A 26,927-nucleotide genomic window follows, 5' to 3' on the forward strand; every position below is an offset into this window, starting at 1 on the left:
ATTTGTTTTTGTAGTATTAAAACACTTGTCAGTTGTCATAAAGAAAACTGGCACAGGGAAGACCATCTCATTAAAAAACTCTGAAGTCATGAAGCATTATTTATGTGCTTAATACACTCTGAAGTCAGAGAGCATTCCTTGGGAATTAATGTAATCTACTGCACACTGGGTTACAAGACCAGTAATGAGAGAGACACAGCTTCCTACATACCATAAATTCTCCATGAGCATTTGGATAAATGCCTGAGAGAAGTACAAGTAAAAATGCAAAGTCAGGCCTACAAAGATTATTTAGCTGATGGTTTTGTGTATAGATGTACATGCCTCTATCCCACCCCAAAATTTTCATAAGCCTTCCTTTTGTGTGTTGTAGCTGACAGTATTCTTTATTGGCATTTTTCTTTCAATGAAACACCAGCTAGAGAATTTACTTTTAAAAAAGTAAGCGTAGACATAGAAAGTCAGGTTGGAAAGAGAGATTACTTCCTGCAGCTTTCTTTCATCTCTGTAGATAAAAGGCAACATGGTGAAAATAAAGCAGGTGTAACAGATAAGAAACTTGGAAATACAGTCACAGAACATAAACTCTGTGCCATGTCCTGGGTAGGAAGGGAAATATGTGGGTGAAAAGATGAAACAACTCCAGTATAAAAAAAAAGTATTTGTCTTATCTTAGTATTCATCTAATCATAGACATAGTTTTTATTTTGCATGTTGTATACTTACTAGGCTTGGTATCCGTTATTTTCTGTAATCCACTGATTTAGAACCATTTACTCTATATTTTAGTTTTCTTAGAATGAGTTAACAATGCTTCTGCTTCATAGAGCTGAAAAAGAATTTTGGTCAAATCTAGGAATTCAATAATACTTCTAAATTTATGAAGTATTTATTAATACTTGTTAAAATTAAACATGTACTGGCAATTTGTTGCTTCTTTTCTCCGGATGTGTTTGAATTGCAGAATCATTCCTTTGATCTCTGCAAACTCAGAATGTGGAACAATATAGAAGAAGATTAAAAGGATCACCTCTGATTTTTCTTAATCTGTTGGGGTTTTAGTTGGGTATGTTTTAGAGTAGTATTAAGAAGCCAGGTCATCAGTCTTGAGATCTGTCTCATCTAGTGGTGCAAGATGAGATACATTTTCCAGCTGGAAAAACTATGAGCAGTTGGAATCCATCCTTATAGGACTGGGCTGTATCCAGCAAGTGTCATAGACATGTGTGAGAACGTTCAGTTTGGAGACCAGGAACATAAGTGAAACCACTTTATCTTGAGTACTTTTTTGGAAACATAGGGCAATTTTTTAAAATTTACATTTTGTTTGTTAGTTAGTTTGTTTGCGCCCACAGGTTTCTAAACCAAAGGGAAGTAACTGGCTAAAAGCTTTGTTGTCAGACTTGGCTCCATTGACAAGCCCAAATCATAGTTGTCAAAGCACAATAGCATTTTATATTTCAGTACTGCTTTTGTTACTGACAAAGTGTTTTTACTCTTTCTGAGTTTAGCATTTGATATACAACACCGCCTAAGAATTTGTATGTGTGCTTCAGATATTTAATTGCTTTATCATCTGTCTGCTTCTAAAAAGTGGGGAATTTATTCCAAAGTTAACACAGAATATTGCAAGGACCTTTGCCAAGTGCTGTTCAGAGCTATTAATCCTTGCTCTATTTGAAGTCCTGCATGTCTTGGGTGTTATTTTGAGCAGAGAACACAGGTATTTTGTATGATCATGTGCAGGTTGCAATGCTGGAAGTGAAAAACCATTGTGCCTTCAGAAAAAGGATAATCCCATTCCATTTCCATCTTTTTTTGCCTATTATTTTAAAGATTCATGCTTCACTATACCCAGCATAGTAGGGGGACTTCTAAAGAGAATGTCACCTATTTCTGAATAGTTGTCTCCATCTAGTTTGTTTTCCTAACATTTCAAAGCAAGTCATTATGGACGACTCATCTGCTTCTATTTCCCCAACCTAAGTTCTTTCCCAAGTGTACACAAAGCACAAAACATTCTCCCTCACTGAAATGAGTATAGGAATTACACTAGATGTTGATATCAAAAAGAACTTTGGACTTTTAATCACTGACTGCTATTCTTTGAGCCCAGTTTTCCATCTTCTCTGTAACGTAGGCATCCAGTCGGCATTTCTCCAGTCTGACACGAAGGATACCTGTGGAAATTGTACCAAGGTTGAAGTAAATTATATTCATCCCTTTCCCATTGTGTGCAAAACCAGGAATAACATTACAGAAGGTAACAAGCTTTGCCAGACAGCCTGGTCTTGGTAAATTTGCTCTGGCTGTTCCAAATCACCTTCTGGTTCATCATCTGCATAGGTGTGACTGTTCCTGGTGGCTGAGGCCAGGGTCAACAGCTTGCAGTTTCCTGGATGCTCTTTCTTGCCTTTTACTCAATCAGTTGCACTGAGATATTTTTCTCTTCTCATATAACAAATTAATCTTGCTTCTCCCTGGAAATTCTCCTTAGGTTATCTATATACTGAAGAGACCAGACCTTACTGGATTTTCATTTTCTATATGTTAGAAATAGGAAGTAGGATACTGGAATTCACATAGAGCACTGAGGTGGGCAGCTCTCCTTGAGGCTTTTTGGTGCATACTTAGATGTGCAGAACAAAAGTAGTAGCCTTCAATTGGAGAGATTTACAAGGAAACATAGGGCTGAAATGGACTTCCTGTCCATTTTGACAACCTTGTTTTATTCCTGACACAGTTTGTTCCAGAGGGTAACTTCCTGTATCAGTTTTCCAGATATTTTCCTTGCTACAGTTTGTCACTTCTCTTCAAAAATATGGAGCAGAACTAAATTAAACTGCTTTTCCTCAGGGCTTTCTTTTGCTTGCTATATATATTTGGATACTGTCTTCATATCTATCTATGCACTTTTTCTCAAAGCTCAATGGCTCCTATTTTCTCCAGGCTTCTTTCCTGAGTAATATACTCTGTACTTCCAGTCATTGAATTTGACTTTTTTTCTGGATTTATCAAGATGGTCTGTTTTGCAGTGCTCTATGTACTTATCTATTAGTGACAGGAAACCTTTTTAGAAGTGAGAATTGGTGCATAAAAGGACTGGGATCCATCTCTTCAGATTTAGAATAGAGAAGGTAACAATTTTGACACATAGCTAGACATGTTGCAGATTCCGAGACTTACAGATTAATTTACAACTAAAGGATTGGAAGTACATGCTGGTTTCAAATGTATTCTGTTACTACAGCTTGTAAATCCTCCTAGTTCTCTAAATTCTAGTATCTTTAAGTGGTTTTGTCCCTAAAAAACATGGTTATGTGCTGAATCAGAGAAGGAGGTAGAACAAAGTTAGCTTTAAAATCATCTAAGCTAATGTTACAGAATACTGAGCTAAAGTCTTACTCTTTCAATTGCTTGGATTATAGCAAATAAGGTAATATTGATCAAAGAAGATAATTTCAGTATTTTGTTCTATTAACACAGAGAAACATGAACATTTCAATTTATTACTGCTTGAGATTTGTTCAACTGTCAATTTGAAACTGCCGTATTATAACACAGTAGAATTTATACCTTCTTGCTGTTCATTATTTTGGTTTTTTTCTTCTGAATGATTCCTCCCAAAATGTGTCAAAAGATGCCCAGATGAGTAGTCACAGAGTGAAAAAAAATTGTTATGGTGTAATAAATGGCGATCACATGTAAGGAACAGACTCCAAATTTGCTGTAGGAAATGAATCCCTCTCTAAAATCTGAGTACACAGTAAACCATGCAGCAGATTATCTGTGCACTCAGTAAGAAACACTAACATCCTGGATTGTAAAGTGTGGTGTCCTCACTCTTCTCAAGGAAGCAAAGGTGACTGCAGTTCCAGATAGTGTTTTTTTATTATGTCTTTGATTTTCAATTCTTCAAAAATGCACTGCTATTTATAAATGTAAGGTAGCTTAAGGAAGTGGTGATGCCAAACTGCCTGCCAATGAGTAGGTAATGGCAGTGATAATGCACAGCCTGCTCGTGAACAGTTATAAGAAACTTCCTGTATTAAGGTCTATGGTCTTTAATACCAATTGCTTCAATACATTTGAAGTTTATGGGCAGAGCCAGTCCATCCAACAACATTTGAACTCTTTATCTGCTCATTTGTTCAGTTTTTCCTACTGAGGAGAGGTTGTTTAAAAAAGTCCTTGATTTTATTCAGCTGATCAGCTCTAAAATATGACCAACTTGTATGAGGCCATGTTCAAAGACCACATTTTTCTTTTGGTGTTTGCAATGGCTCTTTAAAGACTTAAAAGAAAAGAAAGCTAGACCTAGAAAATTTGTGAGACTCTCCTTGCTTCCCACAGTCTTCTGCTTGCCTTTATTGAATATATTTATGCAGAATCTGTCAGGTTCTCTGGCCAGTTTTCTTCATAGCCCAGCCTGGGTGGAGTTGCCTTGGACTTGTTTCCTTGGACAGGAGAAGAAGCCAGGATTGGAAAGACAGCTCTTCTGGGTAAGATGCAGTCACTGTCTCATCAGCTCTGTCCAGGTGAAATTACATCCAGAAAAATACAGGCCAGTCTGGATAAAACAACAACAAACCTGGAACTTTGAGAGTACAGCCGGGGAAACAGGGCCCTGGAGAACCTAAAGACATCAGATCAAAATTAAACTTTATCCTACTACAAATAAGTGATCCATAATCTAAATTGAAATAAGGGTTTCAGGTTGTTTTATTAAGAAGTAGTTTTTGTCTTATCTTTTAAATCTGTGAGCTGTTTATTTTAAAAGTGTTATCTGTCAAAAATTATTCAACTTGAAGGAAAGGCCATAGGCTTTGGAAATAATGAATAGGCTTGGTTTTGTCCCTATGCTCCAAAAATGTTGAATTGTTCAATGTTGAATTTTATAAATTTTTGCCGTCAAACACCAAACTAAGTTTATTAACTGTACCCATAAAGGAGCTGAATTTTCTAAGGTTTAAAATAAAAATTAAACAGAATTCCACAAGAGGAGCCAGGGTCAGGTTGTTGTAAATCATACTGAAGAAGTTTTCAGAAGTCTAACTCCTGTTCCCTTTTCCATCAGAACTGCTGGCCTGGTTATTTTCAAACAACAGTTTTCTTTCTTGTTTTCAGTTTTGTTTCCTATTTTAATAAATAATGAAAAATGACCTGCAGAATGAAAGCTGGAATTGGGGTTTGGACCACTGAAATGGGATGCCGAGTTTAAATTCAGACCATTTTCAGCTTTGCACCCTGAAAATAACGACAGGTGTTTTACTAAGTCAAATAAAAAATATTTTTAAACCAGCATGTGTAAGGAGCCTTAGAGTGATAAAGATGGAAGTGGAACTTCAGTGAAGTTCTCGAATGACCTGAAAACAGGTGAAACAGATGGCAACATATGAGCAAAAATTTTCCTTTCTACAATGATTTATGTAGCTACATAAAAGTTGGAATTGCCAATAACTACATCTTTACCTCTGCATTGACCTAACTAGTCCTAAAGCACTAATGAGTGCAGCTTATTAACTCAGTTCTGAGCTGTAGTAGTCACTACAGAGGAATTAGCAAAATAAGTTTTAAAACCTTGTAATTTTGTAATATAAATGCTCTAACTATTCTCTTTCAGAAGTGTATATTTAGTTTATAACATTAAAGAGGAGCATATTTCTGATTACCATTAATAAAACTAAATGTGCCTAGCAACTGCAGGAAAAGGTGTCAGTAACCTTGAAGGAGTGCTGTGAGAAAGGACACAGGAAGGGATGGGGCTGACCCTGGGCATCTCTTCCTTTCAGGTCACTACCTTCAGCTGAACACAAGCATTGAGGAGTTTCCCTACTGCATATTTCAGCTACTCCTTTAGTAGTGAATTTCTCCATCATTTAAATTACTAAAATCGCCCCAGATATGAAAGAAGTATGGAGGGAATGACAGTGTATACTATTTTATTTGCTGAGTGCATTCTGTTAAAAATGTTGATACACCTAAGGAAAGTTGCCCTCTTTGAAATGAAAGTGGTTTGAAGGTGTAAGTTGGGAGCTTAAGAGCTAGCACAAACATGCTTGTTTGTGTTTTGCACAGTTAACTGCTGCCTCTTGACAGCCTGTTCTGAAGCAATGTTAGACTTGTGTAGGCATAATAATACTTTGAAAAAAGAAATAATTGGGGAACTTCATTTGCAAGTGACAAAACTACATGCAAGGCTGTTACCTCACCCTCCCCTAAAAAGGTATTCTTGCTTGCTCTCCTCATACTTACTTTCATTACTCAGAGTGTGAATGTGAATTTCATGGCTAGGAACCTTAGTATTTGATGTAATCTGTCATGAGAAAGGATCAGACATTGTATTCAGCTATCTGACTGGAGCATTAAAAGACAGATTTTAGGCAGAAGTGCAGAGTAATTTGGCAAGAGGCACTGGGCACAAACTGGAATATGGGAAATTCCAGTTGGATATTAAGACTTTTTTAAAAACAAAAGTATGCTAAGCACTGAAACAGATTACCCTAGAGATGTTATGGAATCTGTGTACTCGGAGGTGTTCAAGACTCAGCTGGATATGGCCCTGAGCAACTTGAGGTCTGCTTTGAGCAGGGAGTTGAGCTAGATGACTTAGAGAAGTTCCTTCCACCCTAAATTATTTAGATTTAGATTCTGTGGTTGTGGCTGCTTTAGAAGTGTTCTTGTTTATTGTAGTACATAGAAACAGAACTATTTTTAAATGTTTCCCTTTTTAAGATATATTTGGGTTGCAGCCAAACAACCAATATTTCTCCATGTTTGGCAGCCAAAATAAATGCAAAAATATAAAAGAGCAGAAAATAAAAGTTTCATAGTTTTAGATTATCATTGTAAACTTGCCTGGTGGTACTATGACACCAGATTTGGAGAAATCAAAGCTCTGCTGTGAATGATTTGAATAAATGAGGTAGTGCTTACAAATAGATGGTGCTAATATATTTTCATAAGGCACACTTCATTTGTCTAGCACTCTGGGAGGCAGTGCTAGGTCTTGCCTTTGTGCCCCTTAAAATCTTTGAAATGGTGGAAAATAAACAGTTTCAATGTAAGGCAAAAGGAATTCTGGCAACAAAGCCAAATTTGCTGTAATGTGCTACAGCTGTATTTCACCCTCTAGTTTTGTAGGGCAGAGTTCAAGGATCCTCACTCTATGGATAAAAACAAAATATAGGACTGTATTTGATCACAAGAGACCATGCACACTTAAAAGAGTGCAGTAGACTCCTGGTATGAGTAAAAGTAACATCTAAACTATTGAAAGTTTCAGTATTTTTTTGCTTTTTGTCTCCTGTTGCCTGTACATTCCAACTAGTCAAACTATGGTGCTTCCAGCTGGATTCTTCAGGGCACTGGTAGCTATTTTCTTCTTTCTGAAGGGTTGGTGGTGGCTGGTTCTCCTATGATGCAGCTGATTCATCAACCTGTTTTTCATTCTCTCCCAGTACAGGCAGACTCCTTTCCTTAGAGTGATTCCAACACTCCAAGTGCTCTGATGCACTCAATGTCGTGCTTTTATTTCTGATGTGCTTTGCACAGTTTCTCCTGCTGATTTTGGCCATCAGCTGACTTTTGTTGAAGAGAATACTTGCAGATCAGTGTGGAATTTCTGTTGGCAAGCATGTAGGAAAGATTGTGTTTCAGAGGTAGCTATAGATCTCAGAATCTTCCATTTGGAGATGGCCTCAATATAAAAGAATTACATTACAAATTCAAATACTTAAGACCAGGGTTTCACTATCAAATGCCAGAAACTAGCACAAATTAATTGAATTAGAGAGCATCTAGTTTATCATTCAAGTCTTTCATCAAGGAGATGCAGGGAAAAAAGGTCTCCTGTAATCCTAATATGACAAAATTATTTTCTCAGAATCAAATAGATTCTTATCACAGTGTCATAACAGTTAAGTTCCTATGAATTCTTTTGTCCATTCAATCGTATTTAATGAACGTTTATCTGAGTGGCAACTAAAAGAGACATATTACTCAGAATAAGGATGCTTTCCTGATTAATTGTTCAAAACACTGTGAGATCCACACAAGTGAAATCTATATTGCTAATATTCTCCTGGGGGCAGTCCCCATTTACCAAGATAATTTATATGTCATTTATATCTGCATTGCTCCAGTCTGGCCCTCTCTTGACTCGACTGTCAGTGTCTGTGCAGCACGTAGGATTGAGCTCTCCTTGTCCTTGGTTGCTCCACTTCTCTTCATACTCTTCCAGAGACTAGTCATTTATTGTTTTACCAGTTAATATTCATCCCTCATTTTCACTGATTCTGGAATGCACATAGCCCATGAATAGGAATGTGGTTTAGTCATATGAAATGTGGCATCTGTGTTGTTGCTTTAGCAGTTCTTTTCCCTGAAAAACACACAGCTAGATTAAAGTGAAGAAGGAGATTTGGCTGCCTTGCTCTTTGCTGCGCTTTGGGTCAGGCTTTAGGAAAGACAAGTCCTGCTTGCCTAACCTGATCTCCTCTTATTACAAGGTCACTCACTCAGTGGATGAGGGAAAGTTGTGGATATTGTATACCTTCAACAAGGCCAAATGCTGGATCCTGCACCTAGCTTACAACAACCCAAAGCTGCCTGATGAGAAAGGACTTGGGTGTGCTGGTCACCAGCAGCTGAACATGAGCCAGGGTGTACCCGTTGTGGCCAAGAGCCCGATGGAAGCCCAGCCTTTACCAGCAATAGTGTGCCAGGCAGAACCAGGGATGTGGTCACCCCCCTGCACTTGGCACTGGTAGGGCTGCACTCTAAATCCTATATTAAATTTTGGGTCCCTCTCTACAAGAAAGATGTCGAGGAGCCGAAGCATGTCCACAGAAGAGCCAAAAAGCTGGTGAAGAGATGGAGCAAAAGTCTTATGAAGAGGAATTGAGAGAGCTGGAGAAAGAGGCTCTGGGGAGACCTTATCTCTCTCTACAACTGCCTGAAAGGAGAGTGTGGGGGCCAGGTGGGGGTCAGCCTCTTCTCCCAGGTAACAGGTGCCAGGACAAGAGCAAATGGCCTCAAGTTGTGCCAGGGGAACTTGAGATTGGACACTAGGGAAAATATATTCACCAAAAGGGCCATGAAACATTGGGACAGACTGACCATGCCCTGGAGGTGTTTAAAAGTTGTGTAGATGTGGCACTTGGAGATATGGTTTAGTGGTGACTTGACAGTGCTGGGTTTATGGTTGAACTTGATGATCTTGATGGTCTTTTCCAATCTAAATAATTTTTTCTTAATGTTTTTTTTTTTTTCCTAAACTCTGCAGGGACTTGCAATACTTTTTGCCATCCAGGCCATCACTGTACTTAAAAGTAAATTAGAGGAAAATCATCTGCCCTGTCAAGACAGGGTGGTGAGGACAAGGATTTTTTTTTTTTATTTAAGTGCATCTTCCTTTTCTTCATTCCTGTCTTATTCTCTTTTAAAAAAATAAATATTATGTATTCCTTTTTATTTCCTGCTAGAACTCTCTTTGATTATCAAAGCTTTCATAGCTTTGATATACTAGTTATAAAAAAGAAGTCAAAAGGGTTTTATCGCAGAAGTATTCTGTTTTGGGATCCCATTTAAGCTTTTTAATTGGAGAAATCTCACTGAGATTTTTAAGGCTTTAAAAAAATCAAGTCTCTGTCATTATAATTGACTGCTTATGAATAAACAACAGTATCCATCTAACTGAAATCAGACCCAGTTGAATATAATCTTGGTGTAGAATTAAGTCTTCAAATTGATGTAAAGTATAACTCAGAGATATGTAGATAAAATTGTGGGGAGGAAATGGTTTAAATTATTGTAAATTTAAAATTAAATAGGCCTTCATTAATTTATTTTTTGTAAATTCAGGTTTGAGACTTATTTAGAAATTTATTACAGAAATCAAATTATCATATTTGAATTAAGTTCTGTAAGTCTTATTTTATTCTTAGACATGAATACTCAATAGAGACCAGGAGATTATAATTTCAATAATGCTTAATGGGTTTTGAAGAATCCATAATTTAAACAGATGTAACTAACTGTCAGTCAGAGATAATAATCCTAAACTTTGTTACCAGTTTTTACTAGGTGTCTTTATGAAACCCATTAGAGATATTTGAAGTGTGCTTTGTTTTCTTCCTGGTTTGTGCTACCTGGAGCTCTATCAATATTCAGAGTTGCACCTCCTCAGCAGTGTTGTGTACTAAAAATAAATAGATGTCACAGAGATTAGAAGCAACTGCCTCCCTTTTCCCCATGAAGGTTTTGCACTGCTGAAAATGCCGGAGAATTGAGTTTTCTAGACGCCTTGCAGTCTTCTGGAACCTGGCAGGGTTGCCTTTGGAAAATTGTGACAGTTTCCTGGCTGAGTGATTTTTCTTGATCAGTCTTTAGATAAAGGAAGGGAGGCAGATGTTTTCCATCATTTTTACTTGTACACTTCTTTCTGTAAAGGGAAGAGGCATAAAGTGTTGGCTTAAGGCTTTACATTCTGTGTGCAGACGACTGCAGATGCTCAAATCATCTACTCAAACCAAGTGAGGGTGTTGGTCTCTTCGCAACTCTAGTCATTAGAATTTCTCTAAAAAAAAGTAGGGTATTTTGGGGTGATACCAGAAAATCAATATGTACTTGTCTACAGAAAATTTGAAAATCAGTATGATATTCAATTACTGAGAGACAGAGAAAGGGAGAGAGAAAGAGAGAAGGAAAAGAAGGAAGAAAGGGAGAAGGAAGGAAGGAAGGAAGGAAGGAAGGAAGGAAGGAAGGAAGGAAGGAAGGAAGGAAGGAAGGAAGGAAGGAAGGAAGGAAGGAAGGAAGGAAGGAAGGAAGGAAGGAAGGAAGGAAGGAAGGAAGGAAGGAAGGAAGGAAGGAAGGAAGGAGTTTAATATCACTCTACCCTATTTTTCAATGATATTTATCATTTATCTCATAATTTTTCTTCAGGATTTTGTTGCTGAAGTAAAATGATTGTCTGCAAAGTTCTGTTTGTTCCTGATAAGTTAATTTCAGCCCTCATGATTGGACAGATGTCTGAAAATCTGCTGGGGATAAAAATTTGTATTTTGAGAATGAGAAGAGAAATAACAACCCAAAATGTACTAGTCCAGTGCTGCTGTTGTAAGTTTGGGGAAAAGCCAGCAATTCAACAGTTCTGAAAATATGATAGGTCTAACAGTAACAAGGGAGTGTTAAAATTGTGCATACCAAGGAAGGAAAAGGGGAAAGCCAATCCTCCCTTACCCCATCAAGAAGAAGCCAAAACACCAACTTGTAGCTAGAAAGTTGGTTATTGTGTTGTGAAGTCATTCTCTATTGCTACAAATTAAATTTTTGCAGATGGATATACAAGATGTTTCTTACTTTATGTGCTGTTCCCCTGGATAGCATAAAAATGAGTGTTTAAAAATAGTTTCTTCGTAGTTTTGAGCAAAGTATTTATGTTAGTTAGGTGTCCTGGTGTAATTCCAAATGCAAAATTACATTTCCAGCACCACATAGGGGAAAAATTGTAGAAGATTTACTTGGATCTAGTTAGTGTTTATCCTCTACCATATTTTTTGAGTGTGATTAACTGATTAATTTAATTTTACAACTTCATGTTTTCTACTAAGAAGCAAAAATATTCAAACCAAAAACTTGTATATTTTTCTCCTGTGGGTCCTACATATGGCTGATATACTATAAGTCTTGCATTTAAAGGAAAAATACTTGCATTTTTTCCACTTACTTCATGCATGGTTTTACTTCTGCAATTGTAGATCTTAAAGCAAATGATAAAGCTAAACTAGTGGAAAAACAGTCACGTTGGCAACCACTCTTTTATATGACTGTAGTTCACATTTTAAAATACATTGTGTTTCCAGGAGACATCATCTATAAGAAAATTTTCAGTTGCATGCTATTAGCAAATTAAACAGCCTTATATTGTTATGTTGTTATATTGTTATATTGTTATATTGTTATATTGTCATGTCCCATTATTGAACATGTGATGGTAAGATAATCCGCTCTGATCTCCTCTTTTTCACTCTTTCCCCAGTGAAAAGGCAGAGTCTGAAGGTTCAGATCAATGCAACAGATGACACTGTTTGCATGAGGTATCTTCGACCAAGTCAAAGCACCAAGCTAGAAGGTTTTGTCCTGGGTTATGGGAGCAACTTCTTTTCTAATCAGTACATTCCTTTACCTGCAGAAGGAAAAAACTACATAACAGAACTTGGTAAGACGTCTTTGCTTTGCATGCTGTTGTTGTAATGAATCATGGGAAGAGACTGAGGAGAATATGAACCTTTTGTTCACCTAATTTTTTGTTTTATTGGGTTATTGCTCAGGGTTTCTTTGTGTTTGCTTAAGGTTGCTGTCAAGAATTTCAGTGGAAAGTGGAATTAGCAGATCCTTCAAGGAGGGCAAACTAGTTCTTGTTGTTTGGAAGAATTTGCTTACTGGTATTTGTTTTGGGATTTTCATTTTACTGAGAGACTGTACTAGAACACATCACAGATCAAATGGGATGGTTTGCCTAAAGATGCAGCTATAAAGTAGAATACAAGGAAAACATACATGCTTTTAACTCGATGAAGCAGTGAAAGAGTCTTGTCCTTTTGACACAAGCATTCATATCAAAATGATGCCTCTTCTTGTTGGGATCCACTCCAGTATTGCATGTTATAGATTAGCCTCTAATTTCCATGTCAGATGTTACAGATGAAATTCCATGAGCTGTTTTACAGAAGGATTAATCCATGTCAAGAATGCTATATCCTGTTATCTGGAATAGGGAGAAGGAAGAATAAGTTTTTAAAACATTGATTTAACAGGATTTACCTTTTGAGAAATCTGTTAAATCCCTAAGGATTTTCCTATTGATTTCTTTAAGCTTTTCTAGACTGAAATGAATCAAATTACCTCATCAATGTAATGTGGTCAGCTTGGTGTAAAACAAGGGGAAAGAAAGAATGTATGAGCATAGAAGTAACAATTGCCATATTTTTGACGTGGTCAAAGGCCATTGTGGGTCTCTGCTCTGGGCTGAAAACTGCAGAATAAAAACTGAAAAAATAAGATGTTAGACAGGGAGTAATTAAGATATTAGAGACTGTTAGGATCACTGTGGCAAAGGCTTACTTTCCTTTTCATGAGTTTGTACTTCTGGGATCTCTTTGTAGTTCTATCACCAATCCAGTGTTTGACTTCACAACTATCACTTAAGCTGATTCACCCTATATGTACCTTTTGAATCAGTTCACTAAGAATGATGTACAGGATTTTCTGTAGTATACTGTGCACTAGGCATAACAATGCCTGTTGCAGGAGGAGTGAGGATTAATATTTTTCAGGTACTCTGAGATCTTAAGGAAGAGCAAAAAAAAGAACTGAATGTATCATCATGTAAGATCTTTTGCTCTTCCCATTTAAGAGATGCTTTTATACCTAATCTTTTGCAAAACTGAAAACTAAAAGCTCTAGGTCACCTGGAATTTCAGGTATATTGATTTTGTAGCTTTAACCATAACAGTTAATGGCTGGAAGCTAGATCACTACAGCACACAGCTCTACAGCACACCAGAGCACTGACCACATGCATATCCATTTGCTGTAGGGTGTCTGGAGAGGGAAAAGCACAAATGTTGAGGAATGCTCTTCCTTTATGATCATTTCAAAGGGTAATAACGTCAAAATTTAATCTCCCTCATGCTAATAGAGGTTGTGACAGTTTCCTTGTGACAATAAATCTATGCTTGTGAGTTCTGCATGTCCAGTAACTAAACATGCAAAATGAAACGTTAATATAGACAGCAAGGCAAGTGTTTCTAACCTTCAAAAAATGTCATCTTTGAAAAGACAGGAGTAAAAGAAGTTATCAGCAATATGTACTTCAAGTTGCAAACATTTATTTAATGCAATTACCAGTATGTTTATTGGAACTGTGGCTTTTAGTTGAGAGGTTTAGACTTGGATTTTATTCCTTGAGGACTTATTTATTGGAAGCAGAGAGTACATAATCTTTCTCATTTCACAAATATTAAACACAACATTAAACTGCAGCTTTGACTGTGCTTTCCAAAAGTGTATGGAACACGAGCAAAAGCAATAAATATCAGTTGTGCTTTTGGCTTTACTTTAGACTGACTTGTGTGGCAGAAACGAAGACAGAGATGATTGCTAGCACACTCCCTCCTCCCCACCATATTTAGGGATCTGTTGCTGGCAGAAACTGGAAGAATTGCAGAATGGTTCTTAATGCTAGGAACAATGATTAAATTTTATTGTGGCAGCCAGAGACCTCAGCTCTAGTATACACTTTATATTGATTTTAGAAAAACCAAGGTGTTGTAGAGGGACAATAAAAAAACTCTCAAGAAATATGCCAAAGATATAAACCCCATAGACCCTATTGCTGAAAAATCTCAGATTGCCTTTGTACTCCTAGTACATCTCATATGTGATGAAGTTGGCCTAGTATGTTATCTTCGTACAAAAACAGTGTACTTTCACACTAAAGGTTGCCTATCCCTAGTTCTAGATATTCCAGTGATCCAAGTGCCACTGCATACCCTGAATATGGTCTTCAGTGTGTTCCTCACATTTTCTTACAATCAAAACAACTAGGTTTATACAAAAACCATTCATTTTTGCTCTGAGAACTCCTTTTTGGTCCTCTCATGCTTTGACTTATTTGAATTTTAGAGAAGGCAGGTGAGTTTACAGACTTCCCTGAACAGTGTTAGGTGAGGCTTTCATTGAACAGGATGTGGAGGAAGTGGTTACTGAATATGAAAATTCACTGTGCTCTACTTAGACCAAGACTAATATAGTTTAAGGTTTCCTCCTTTCTTGCCAGTTTTAGTTGTTCATGGAAAGAGAAACCTTTCCCAGTTGATTTAGGAACTATGATCACAATCTTAAATTGTTTTGAAGCTGAAAGATAAAGATTGGAAATGGACATTTAAGGGCATTTGTAACTCACTAAGAGGTATGTTTTTCTAATTCATTAAGGAACAATACTGTGGAATATAATCCCTTGGGAGAGGGATTAGATCCAGGAGAATGGAAGATCCATGAAAGTGGATCCTGTTCTGATAGTATCAAAATCAGTTTTTCTGTGAAAATTTTTACGGAAAAATCGTACAGATACACAATCAGCTGTAACCAAAACCAAAACAAAACAAAAAAAACCCCAACAAAACAAAACAAAACAAAACAAAACCAAAAAACCCCACATTAATTTAGGTATTCGGCCAATGTAAGAAAACACACAGACTTCACATGTAAGTCATTATTCCCTTCCTAAAATGCATCAATTCTTTAAAATATAATTTCTCTTTTCTAACAGAGTATAGGTCCACAAGGTAGAATTAAGTGCCTTGCAGACATTTCCACATTTCCTTGATTTAGCTCTTCATTTAGCCCTGATTTTGTTAATGGAAGCAACATAATTAGTGTTTTGTTTGGGGTAATTGTCCCCTGTTGGAACTGGAATATGGAAGACTACAATATACAAAAATATCTTTTTCTAAGGCCCACAAATTCCATATTTCCAATCCAGCCATTATAGATTAATATGAAATTTACTGCAAGCTTTTCTGCTGGGTCACACACCTGTTATGATCCTGTTAAGAGGAAGCTTGAAGTCCGCAGCTGTATTAATTTATAAAATTACATATCTATAGATGGATAAATTTTAAAAGAAATTATTAAAGACATGACATTTCCTAGGATTTTCAGGAGAGTTATATAATTTTGTACAATGTGTGACATCCACCTATATTTCATCCATTAAAATAATCAGCGCCTCACTGCAATAATTCTTATCTTAAAATATCTCTTTTCCCATTGTTTTGCAAATTATATAGTAACTGAGGCAGCAATTGCATAATATTATCAATAAATTTGGATCTGCCTGCAGAGGGCATGTACAAAGCAATAAGGATTCTGCGGGATTTCCTGAACTTGTAATGAATTTCTGCTGTCTTGAGCAGCTTCATGCACTGGTAGATAGATGTGAATCATACTGAAATGTCAATGACAGTGATAAGGCAGCAGCAAATTTTGTTTGCAAGAATTATGCCTGTTTCAAGACTCCAGATGTGGTTTGTGCTGAGTTTATTTTATGTACTCACATGACAGTAAACAACATTATTATTGCTTGTGAAAGGTATTCAGACAGTGTCAATAGATATCAAGATGTTAATTCAGCTAGACTAAAAAAAATGTGAATGGACCCATCCTAAAGTGCTTGACTTAAACCTTTATCTTAATTTTTTCAGTCTTCCTGACTCATAAAGAAAGAGTACTTGCTGAAGAAATTTGTATTAGTCTTTTCTAACTTGGCTACAAAAATTGCAGACCAGCCTAGAAATTGTTGATACCGTTGGAGAAACCCAAAACATTGGGAGGAGATAGGAGAGTTTTGTAAGAATGAACAGCAATTACTTAACAGAGTGAACAAAATTATTTTCCCTTTCAGTTTCTAAAACCAGCTCAAAGTTGGGCAATGCTTTTGCTTTTCTTTTTCTTGTACAAGATTGTACAGTGTAGGAGGAGAATATGTGCGTAATCCTGCTTTATAACAACACCAGTAAGTGGTGGGTGAATTTTGTGTTTATGTATATATATGAGAGGGTTCTAGTACCACCTTAAGCACATTTTAAAAAGTGTAATTCAGAGATCTGTGCTTAGCTAAAAGATCTGGCTGTACAGTTTCTTTTATCTGATCAATTACCAGAAACTGGAAGTTGTATTATCTACATACTTTTCAAGATGCCAAATAACATGAATGTTATTTCAGCATTGTGTTGCCTCCTGCTACCTTTCCAGAAAGCAGATTCGCATTGGTAATGCTAGCTGAGCCCAGTGGAAGGACCTGGAGGAGGCCAGCAGATGCCCTCTGCTCTAGAAAAGTGCATTGATCAGCAGTGGGTTCATTCATGCCAGCCTCTTTGTCCCACTTCTCTCTTTCCCCATGATTGTTATACTACAATACTTTCCATCCTCCCCTTCCTCCAACTTTACCCTCAAACAATATCCCATTGAACGTCTTTAGCAATCCCTCAATACAGATTAAGGACTTGCAGCCTGAAGCCAAAAAAATATTTGTTTTGATTTCTGAATGTGGTGGTCCATGAATTCTAATGATGCATTTGTAACACTAATTTAAGATTTATTCTAAATTCACCAGTCAGTTCATTCTTGCATTGTTTTGCTTTCAAGCGCATAGTGGCTGGGCCCTGAATAGTGTGCTTGAACTAAAGAAGAATTTTCTAGCATTTTGTAGTGCATGTTAGTTGCCTGCTGCCATTGATTTGATAGCCCAGCTCATGGCATGTGGAAGCAAGTACTCTCCTATGTTAACCTGATATGCCAGTGGTATATATTTTTGCTACATTCTGGTTGTCTTCATAAGCTGTTGAGTAATAGAAGCTTTTTTCTTTCAATAATTTTATTTACTAATATAATATCCCATGTTTGGGGACTTATACCACTAAGAATTAGGCATGAATTTATTGAGAAGCACTTCTCTGGTACATGTGGGCATTTTCCTAGAGCATTTTGTGGCTAAAGAATTGAAGGTGCCAACTATTTGGACTTTATTTCTGTTCTGAAAGGAGTTCTTAGCCAAGATGTTTGTTGTTCTAGCCTTAATAAAGGGTGTTAGACAGTAATAGATTCAAACAAGTGCTCTTAGAGTAGCAGCCCTCCAAGAATGTGTTAGGCATCAACGAGCCACTAAGATTTTCATAACAAATTCACAAATGTATTTCAAACTTAACTTGTTAAATCTTGCCTTGTTTTGTAGGGATCCTCACAGATGAGAGACAGACAGATCTGTATTTATAATATATGTCTCTGTTATATACTGATTAATACTGAAATTATTTTTGGAGGCAGATGTTGGATTTATGGATTTATTGGATTTTTATCTGTGTCCAGACATTGCAACATTGATTGTAATTAAGTAACTATCCTTTTCTTACTAAATACAGTTCGAAGAAAATAAGAAATATTCAGTTGCAAACAGGATTGTCTGCACTCTGTGGTTTAGTTTACTCTAATTTGAGGTTGTAATTTTATTTTTCAAACAAGTTTCTCTTCTTAAATATATTTTCATGTAAACAATTGATCTGTTCTGTGAATCACAATTACACTCAGTCAAACATCCATATTTTTATGACTGACTGTCACATTTTCTTACCTACCTCGCATTTCAGCGATTTATCTCTTCAGCATTAAATGAATTAGTGCAAAGTGAATTATGGTTTTATTTAAGTTCTGGTATTCTGCAGAATTTTCATTTTCTTCTGCTGTGTTACTCACCTCTCCCCAAGATTCCTGCTTCTTGTAGACATAGATCTGTGGAATGGATTATGAATATATAGGCATCATAAAAAACCACAGATATATCATGAAATATTTCCGTAACTTGACAGAGTTTAACAGTTGGGTGAGGCAATTTTTTAACGCCCTGAAAATGAATTGAGTCATAGTAGTATCAGATGATTTCAGCATTGTGATGATGACTGATAGTCATATTTCTCAGCAAGAAGACTGAATCAGTGTGGAAACTCAGTAGTCTTCTGAACTTACTAAAAGAAAAAAGAATTTCAGTGGAAGACTAAGAAAGAACTCCCATTTCTAACGAGTCAGGGCTCATTATATGATATTGAAAAAGCTCTCTGCATTTTTGAATTTCAACTGCCTAGGATATAAAATGTATATCTACCCAAATAAAAGCATTTCAAGGCATGTGTCCTCCATTCCATGAATAATGCTTTGATACTGTGCATCAAACCAATGAATTTTATTTAAATTACAGTTGCTCTACTCTTAACATCTATATAGCAGCATGGGTGGTTCTGCTCAGGAATCATGGAATCATATTTCTAAATTAAGATGTGTCCTAAGGACAGAACAGAAATTAATTTTTGTATCCCAGGTATTAAATGGATATGTTTAACAATTTCATTTTCTGATCTCAGTTATAATAGTTTTATTGTCTTAAATTCGGTGGTTCTAAAGAAGTGACTTTTTAAACCTACCTCTATTCTAACAGCACTCTCTCCACATCCAGACTCAGCCTGTTTTCCTAAATACTTCCTTTTGTGGGTTGTCTTACAGTCAGAAGAGCCATGAATTCTCTGGAAAGGGGGAATGTGTTGTATTATTTAGTAAGGCACCATTTGTTCAAGTTACCAAAATAAAGCTTGATGAATAGCATATAACACAAAATATTTCCACAGAGAACAATTTTCTACATAAAAAAACAACTGCTAGAGGTAATGAATTCTGAGGAATGCCAGGTTTTGTAGCTGGGATGTCCAGTAAGGCATTAACAGTCTGATTATTGCCATATTTTGTTTAGCAGGTAATCTATTTCTATACTGCTACACAAATGATTTCAGATTTCAGCCAGAATTATTTTTTCCATTTATGGGGCAAGGAAAAACTGTTTCAAAGTATTTGAATAACTTTCTTTCACAACCCTTGGACATTTTACTGATAAACCCATAAATTTTTATAGCTTTGAAGACTGGCTTTGTAGTTCTTGAACTTTCAAGGTCATGCTTTAAAATAATCCTGTTGAATACTTTGTGAGAGTTATAAGAGTCTCACAAGCAGAGTAAACTGGGTTTAAAATAGAGGAAAATCAAGTTATTTTAAAGCATTGCCTATTTCTAGTTTTCAGTCTCAATACAAAAAATGTCCAAGTGACTACATAGGTCCTACACTTTTGTACCCCTCTAAATATTAAAAAACATTTTTTGTAAATGAAGAAAGAGGTATTTATACTTTGGGGTGCCTTTTAAAACTAATTCTTCTTTCCACACTGCTTTGAACAGCTGTTTTCAATGCTTTTCTTGGTTATTTGGTGCAGGTGAAACCCATTACTTACATGTTAGTTGTTAATTAAATGACTAATTAAAGAATTAAAGTGCTTCCGTAGAATGGGTTTCCAGTGAATTATGTGCACAGAATAAGTAAAGCTAAGTAAGAATGGCTTTCCCCACACTGGCAGAACCTTTTCAGTAGTACAGCAAGCTTTCGGTTTTTTTGGTACTGCTATTCATTTCTCTCTCTTACAGAAATCTGAGTGTAAGAGAAAATAGAATGATTTCTTTTTAGTTCATAGAATTCAAACTGCCTGTTACACTGAAATACACAGGAGATTCAGTCTCTTATTTATAGTTTAGCACTTAGATAAATGTATCTCAGCTAGAATAAGAATTCTATATAGAGTAATCCTTTTTTTAAAAAAGCTATAGAAAAAATAATTTTGGTTGGTATAGAGTGAGGCAAATTCTGCCTGTGAAAATCTTGCTGGAGTCTACTAAGACAACTTCTCTCATGTTGCAGTTAAGAGAGAACAGAGCTTGGCTTTAGATAATTAAGAAGGGCAGAAATCTCTGACATCTGGTTTTAAGAGTAAGGGAAAAACTTATTTCTGAAGAGGAATTCCCCAAACTAAAATAAACATCTCAACCTTTGTTTTAACCAAAGCATTTGTAATTTTGAACTCAATGAGTTTTAAAGAAAACAGCCTAAAGATCACAGAGATTGGATAATGTGTCAAGAATTCACTGACTAATTGACTTTTCCTTATTAATTTCAGATTAATCTCTTTTTCAAATAAATGTACATCTGTACTGATTGCTTTTTTCATTCATTTGCAGATGCAGAGCCACGGTATTTGGTTTCAGTAAGACCAGCACGTGTTTCAAATAACAAGAAATCTTGTTCAGGTATTTTAATATTACTGCATCTCTTTCTTAAAATATTTGAAAGAAAACAGAACCTTTTGCGGGGTTTCCCTGAAAAGATATTTCTACCTGTAGGCATCTGACTGGGATACACAAATTCCATATGTGGAAAGGTAAAATGTAGGACAGTGGTTTCTAGTCAGTAGCCACACACATGGTGTTCAAGACATGAAGATGTACCCAAAGATTTTTTTCATTAAGTTCTCACAAATGAGAATTGAAGTTTAGAATACTAATTTCTGATGTTTAAAGACATTAAAGTTATTCTTCCCAAACTACAAGTAAGGATTCATCCATAGATATGTTAATGCTCTTTGTTTCTCATTGGAAAATGGTAGTGTGTGTCTGTATGTCTGCCTCTATATCAATACTACTAAGTTTGCTGACGCAAGAAGTTATGGAAAGAATATTTCCAGCTGAATCTATACACAGCAGAGTAGGGATCTGAATTTTATTCTCATCAGTTTCAAAGTCTTTCTATATGATCTTAATTATGTCATTAATGTTGTTAGTTCTGAATTCCTTGTTTTAATATGGAGACTTAATTCTGTACTTTAATGTGGAGACTTCTTTTAGGATAACTGGACTGTTGCAAAAAATAAATTGATGACCTATCCCCAGAAGCACTCATGATCAGGTTGGACAGGGCTCACGGAAACCTGATCTAGTTTAAGATGTCCCTGCTCATGGCAGGAGGCTTGGTCCTTTAGGGTCCTTTCCAACCCAAATTATTCTATGGTCTTTAGATGTTTTTATTTTCCCTAACCCCTGGTAGTTCTTAGGACAAATATTTTTTTGCTCTCGGGCAGCTATAACACAATATGTCTGGAAAGATTGTGGACAGTGATCTACCCTTCAGATGCAACGTATACAGTAATTTCACGATTATAAGCTGCACCTGATTATAAACCGCACCTGATTATAAGCCTCACTTCCGGGTGCCAGCAACTTTTTGTTCTTTATCCATGTATAAGCCGCACCTGATTATAAGCCGCACGTCCAGGTGTTGGCAACTGTCTTGGGTTATAATACAGAATGGGATAAAAGGTATCTATTCTATCACCATCTGTTGAGGGTGGGGGCAGTGATCCTTATCTCAATGGCAGATATTCTGCTAATGGGCCATCCATTGAAACCAGGCAGGCCATTGTTCTTTACCTTTTCACAACTCATCCTTCCTCCAGCAAGTCATTTTCTGCTAATGGCTCATTGAGTCCCACTGTGTGACTGATAAAATTACTTAATCGCGTTGGAAGTGTTTGGAGTTTGTTTCTTTGTAGTACTGTATTTCTATTTTAATTTCCCTAGTAAAGAACTGTTATTCCTAATTCCCACATCCTTGCCTGAAAGCCCCTTTATTTCAAAATTACAATAATTTGGAGGGAAGGGGTTTACATTCTCCATTTCAAAGAGAAGCTCCTGCCTTTCTCAGCAGACACCTGTCCTCCAAACTAAAACAACAACTTTTTGTTCTTTGTCCATATATAAGCCGCACCTGATTATGAGCCGCACTTCGGGTTCAGGCCAAAATTTTAGTCAAAATGGTGTAGCTTATAATCATGAAATTACTGTATATGTTGTTTTTCATGTAGACTTTGTAGCAACATATTCATCATCAATATAAAGTAAAAACCAACATGGTTAACATTTCTAAATTAACACACATGTATTGGTTGAAAACACAAATCAGACTGTCACTAGGACTCGTTAACTGAAGAGATAATAGGGTTCAAAAGGCATGAGAAGAAAGTTAGTTAAATCTGGTTCACAACAGTGAGCAACAAACCCTTTAGATCAGTGGCTTATAAATTTTCAGGAAATGTTGGTCACTTGTACATTTTGAGGAGGTACAGATCCTTTAGATTTTTGAAGTATGCAACATGATGTGAAGAATACATTGATTTCCTATAGTCATTCATCTTTCAAACACCAGAGATTCTTCTTGGGCCTGTAGCAGTCCATAAACTACAGGTTCAAAATAGAGTCTCTGGATCATTTGCTCATTTCCATCCATTAGCTTTTAAACTTCCCTTAAAATAAGTTCTTTCTCCACACAAGAATTGTACTCCTTCGTAGAGAGCAAAGCTGAAGTTCAGTATCATGTAAAACCCTGATTTCAATACAGTCAGCAATTAAAAGAGAAAAATCCTGCAGATACAGACACTGACTCAGATCTGCCTGCAGTTAAAAGCAAAAAACTTTTGTAGGTTTTATTTTACTCTTAAAAATGTTCTAGAAAATATTAATTATGTGTGGATGTATTTGCAGTGTTACTGAGAAACCTGCCAAGAAATTACTATTTTTATTACATCCATGGACACTTTCTAATGTCCTGGACTCTGTCATGTCTTCTGTGATAGCCAAGATAGCCAGAATTTTAATTTAATCTGCCTAAAGTTTATTCTTATATTTATCATACCTAAACCCCGAAATGATAATTTTCAAAAACTAGTTTTGACTGAGCTATTTGGTAGAAAAAGTCAGCATGGACACTATCACTGCCACTTTTGTAAATCATATGTTAGAAATGGTGACCATGCAAAATGGAGAACTGTTGTTCCTTTCCCTTCAAGCTTAGAAGAGAAGTAGATTTTCATTTACTTAATTATCCAACTGCAAAAACTTTCCTTTGCTTAATGCAGCAGAGAGAAATTAACTTTATATGTCTCTTATGTAGGTCGGAACAAGACACAAAAGCCTCTCCAGCTGGTGGTTGGCACTCTCAGCCCAACCTCTGTATTTCTCTCTTGGGGCATCCTGGTGAACCCTCAACATGACTGGACAGCAACAAGTAACTGTGGTAGTGACAGGTAACAGCAGAAAAGGATGGGATTTATTGCTATTACGATTTCATTCGGTGCAGCTCTCTGCTGTGATTAAGATAAATTTTACATTGGAAATTAAAATGTATTTCTGAATGTGAAGTAAGTTTTCTCATTTACTCATGCTAGTGTTTTGCAAATCTTTATTTGACAGCAAGTTTAGTCAGATGTCCACATGCTGAATCACAGATCTTGCTATTTCACACTGGATCCTTTGTTCTTAAACTAATGACCTTAACTCTACCTTCATTTTTATCTGAGCCAATTGAAACTTTATTAAATCACAGGAAATATTTTACTTCAGAATTGACTGAATAAATGTGAAAGAAGTGTTTTGTTGTGCTGAGGTGGGGGAATGATGTCTTGTCTTAACATCTTTTGATTTTTGTCTCCTTTATTTTGTCTTATCACTATAACTGCTTTCCTGCTGTTAATACGGTACTGCTTTCATGTATTTTAACGCAAGTAAAAGATGATCTCTTCTATGTCAATATTTTTGGCATTTACTGGGTGGCACAGCAGGTGGAAAACTCAGGAAGACTCACTAAGCAACCTTTTCAAGAGAAGTCATCATGCAAAAGAGCTTCTCAAATAAGTGCACTATTATGGTTTAGTCAACCCTTGGCAGGTGAATAAAATTATTTAAATTGCTTATGCAGATGTTTCCCTTACTTTGTCTTTTTGTATTCTCTTTATATTCTTCCTTGACAACAGAAGAGTTGGGGTTTTTTTTACCTTCATGTACCTTTTGTGAAGGTCTATTCTATCATCAAGGTCTATTCTATCAGCAATGTTTTGGAATACTAAAAAGAAACATTGTGCACCCATGGGCTGCATCTCCATCTATTTTGGAGCTGTTATCTTTTGGGTTTTAAATGCAGTGGGTTTTTTGTTGTGTTTTGTTGGGTTTTTTTGTTTGTTTTCTGGTTCTTTTGGGGTTTTTTTGTATGATTCAGAACACTTCTTCTACCTGTCTAATATTTGTCTAATTTGTAGCTGTCTAATTTAGACTTGAATTTTCTACTCTGCTGTTCATAAGAAAACTCTAGCTGACATGATTAAACTGGATGTCAAACACAGGTTACATTAAAAAAAGAGTCCCGTGTAGCCAGGATGGCCTTTTGCATACCTTTACAAAAATTTCATACCTCACAAAAGGACTAAAAAAGGACTAATCCTTATCAGGCATCAGAAATTTCTCATGAAAAGCATTTGGATCTTTATCACCAACCAGAATTTCAAACACTATTGAAAAAATGTTAATGTTTGTTCAGAAACAGTTATGGAATGTCAGTAAATGTCCAAGGATGAAATTTGATCAGATTTTTCTTCAGTAGAAATAAAAGTTGGTTTAGGCTTAGATTTTACTCTTTCAACAAAGAAAGGAACAAATATTTTCCTACTGTGAGAAACTGAAGAAATGAGCTGATCTTGGATGAGATTGTAAAGTGTTCTGGTGCAGTGATTTTAGCACCATTCTTACCAAGAAATTTATTTTTTTGTGATGTGTCAGCACCAATGTTGCAGCACCCATTGTGCAGTGGGAATGAAGAACGCTTCACGAGAAACCTATATCCTGTATTAATCCACCTGGAAGTTCAAGACTAGTGGTATCCACCACCACTCCTTCTTCAATTCTGTATTTTCTCAGTAGCTGCATTTTCTTTTTGAACAGTCATTGACTCAAAGTTTGAACAAAGTTTTTAACTTAGTTTTTTAGTTAGGGCAGTGTGTTACTAGTGTCTTGCTGTGTTTAGAATATATCCTGATGTATTCCTCCTGTCAGGAATTGCCTTTAATGTGCACTCCATTTTAGTGAAGTATTGTCAGACAGGAGTAGCTAGTTTAAAAACACTTATATCAAATTACACATGAACTCATCAAGGATAGGTATATACCTATAACCAGATTTCTGTTTTGCAATCAAGTATAACAGTGAAGTTAATGAAGAAAAAAAGTCACTTAAGTGGTACTCTTATTAATTTTACCTTTACTGGACCAATGTGCTTGTGATTTGTATAAATGATGAGAACAGTTGTCCATGTGATCATGGTGTGTGTATCTAGAATTTAAGAGAGATTAGATCCATATATATTTCTAGTCAGTGTGTAGAAGAAAAACTATGAATTTATTATAATTATTTGAATGACTGTTGATAATGTACAATAAGAAAAAAACAGGAAGCAGCCCATGCTTAGCAAGTTAGCATTGGGATAGAAGTACAAGACTTCGTAAGATCACAGATTCACTGATATTTCAGGGGCCATCTACCTGATTTGAAGCTTTTTCATCTGGCAAATTCTCTGTACTATGACATGCTGCAGTGTGCTGTTAATCACCCTCAAGATTGCTGTTGGTGGCTAAGCTCTGACCTTTGTCATTGGCAGTATGAGGCAGTCAGGACCTCTTAACTCAGTTCTGCCAGTAAATATCCCACCAAGGTATAAATTTGTAGCTCTCTGTGACCTGAAATGGACTCACTGTTCTTGGCCTCAGATTTTACCATCTCCATGTGGATGTTAGGCTTTTGTACAAGTGTTGCATAATAAAAGTTATTTCAATGTGTTACTGAGTCAGAAGATAGCAACTACATGGAATAGCACAGTTCTACTGGCCAAGATTTTCTCTGGTGCGAGTTTGACCTCAGTGGGATATTCCTTGGAAGATCTGGTTTTGTGAGCAAATGAGTTTGGAATAAGAGGTGCAATATTCTAAAAGAGCATTGATATCTTTTACTGCTTCAGTGGAATTATTGCTTGCTCCTTCAGGGCACATAGTGGTCTTCTGTATCTATGAAATTTTTAAGAAACTCTGATGAAAAAAATTCACTGTGACATTTTTCAATAAAGCATTCTTTTGGCTTAACTCCCTAGAGATAAAGAGCATAAACCAATAGAGTGCTATGCATTTCCTTCAAGATAACCCCAAATGTTAACCCCTTGTTGAAGCAAAAGTATTCACTGTCTTTTTTGTGGACGAAAAATGAAAGGTGAAATTTTGGAGCATTCTTGAAGTGACTGTGATCTCTCATCAGACCCTTAGCACTTGAATTTAAAATAAAACAAAAATATCTAAATTTAAAAACTTAATTAGTTTTGATTAGTTTTATGTAACTGGTGAAAACTACATAACACCAGAAAGCACAGTTGGTGGAACCTTTTCCAACATCCTCTGCTTTCTGACACTAGTGGAAGACAATTGATGAGGGAATGTGGCAAAGTGGTGATACCCTGCTGCACAGCCATGTTCAGTTCCTTTTTATTATTTCCAAGTCTTTCCAAAAGGCTTGTTTTACTCTCTGCCTTTCTGTGTTCAAACAAATATTAGTGGGCAGATCTGTCAAAATAAA

General features: G+C 36.2%; 1 protein-coding gene across 4 annotated transcripts in view; it reads left to right on the forward strand.

Moving 5' to 3' along the window:
• The window catches only part of LOC116992134 (ABI family member 3 binding protein), a 141,056-nt gene that overhangs the window by 8,435 nt on the left and 105,694 nt on the right, over positions 1–26,927 (forward strand). For all 4 annotated transcript variants that reach the window (XM_033051398.2, XM_033051399.2, XM_033051401.2 and 1 more), the window contains exons 2-4: positions 12,041–12,220; positions 20,670–20,738; positions 23,434–23,566. In XM_033051398.2, the coding sequence (XP_032907289.1) occupies positions 12,041–12,220; positions 20,670–20,738; positions 23,434–23,566 (382 nt within the window). The remainder of the gene's footprint in view (positions 1–12,040; positions 12,221–20,669; positions 20,739–23,433; positions 23,567–26,927) is intronic.

This window comes from Catharus ustulatus, chromosome 2 (genome assembly GCF_009819885.2).
Source record: "Catharus ustulatus isolate bCatUst1 chromosome 2, bCatUst1.pri.v2, whole genome shotgun sequence".
In the NCBI taxonomy this organism is placed as follows: domain Eukaryota; kingdom Metazoa; phylum Chordata; class Aves; order Passeriformes; family Turdidae; genus Catharus; species Catharus ustulatus.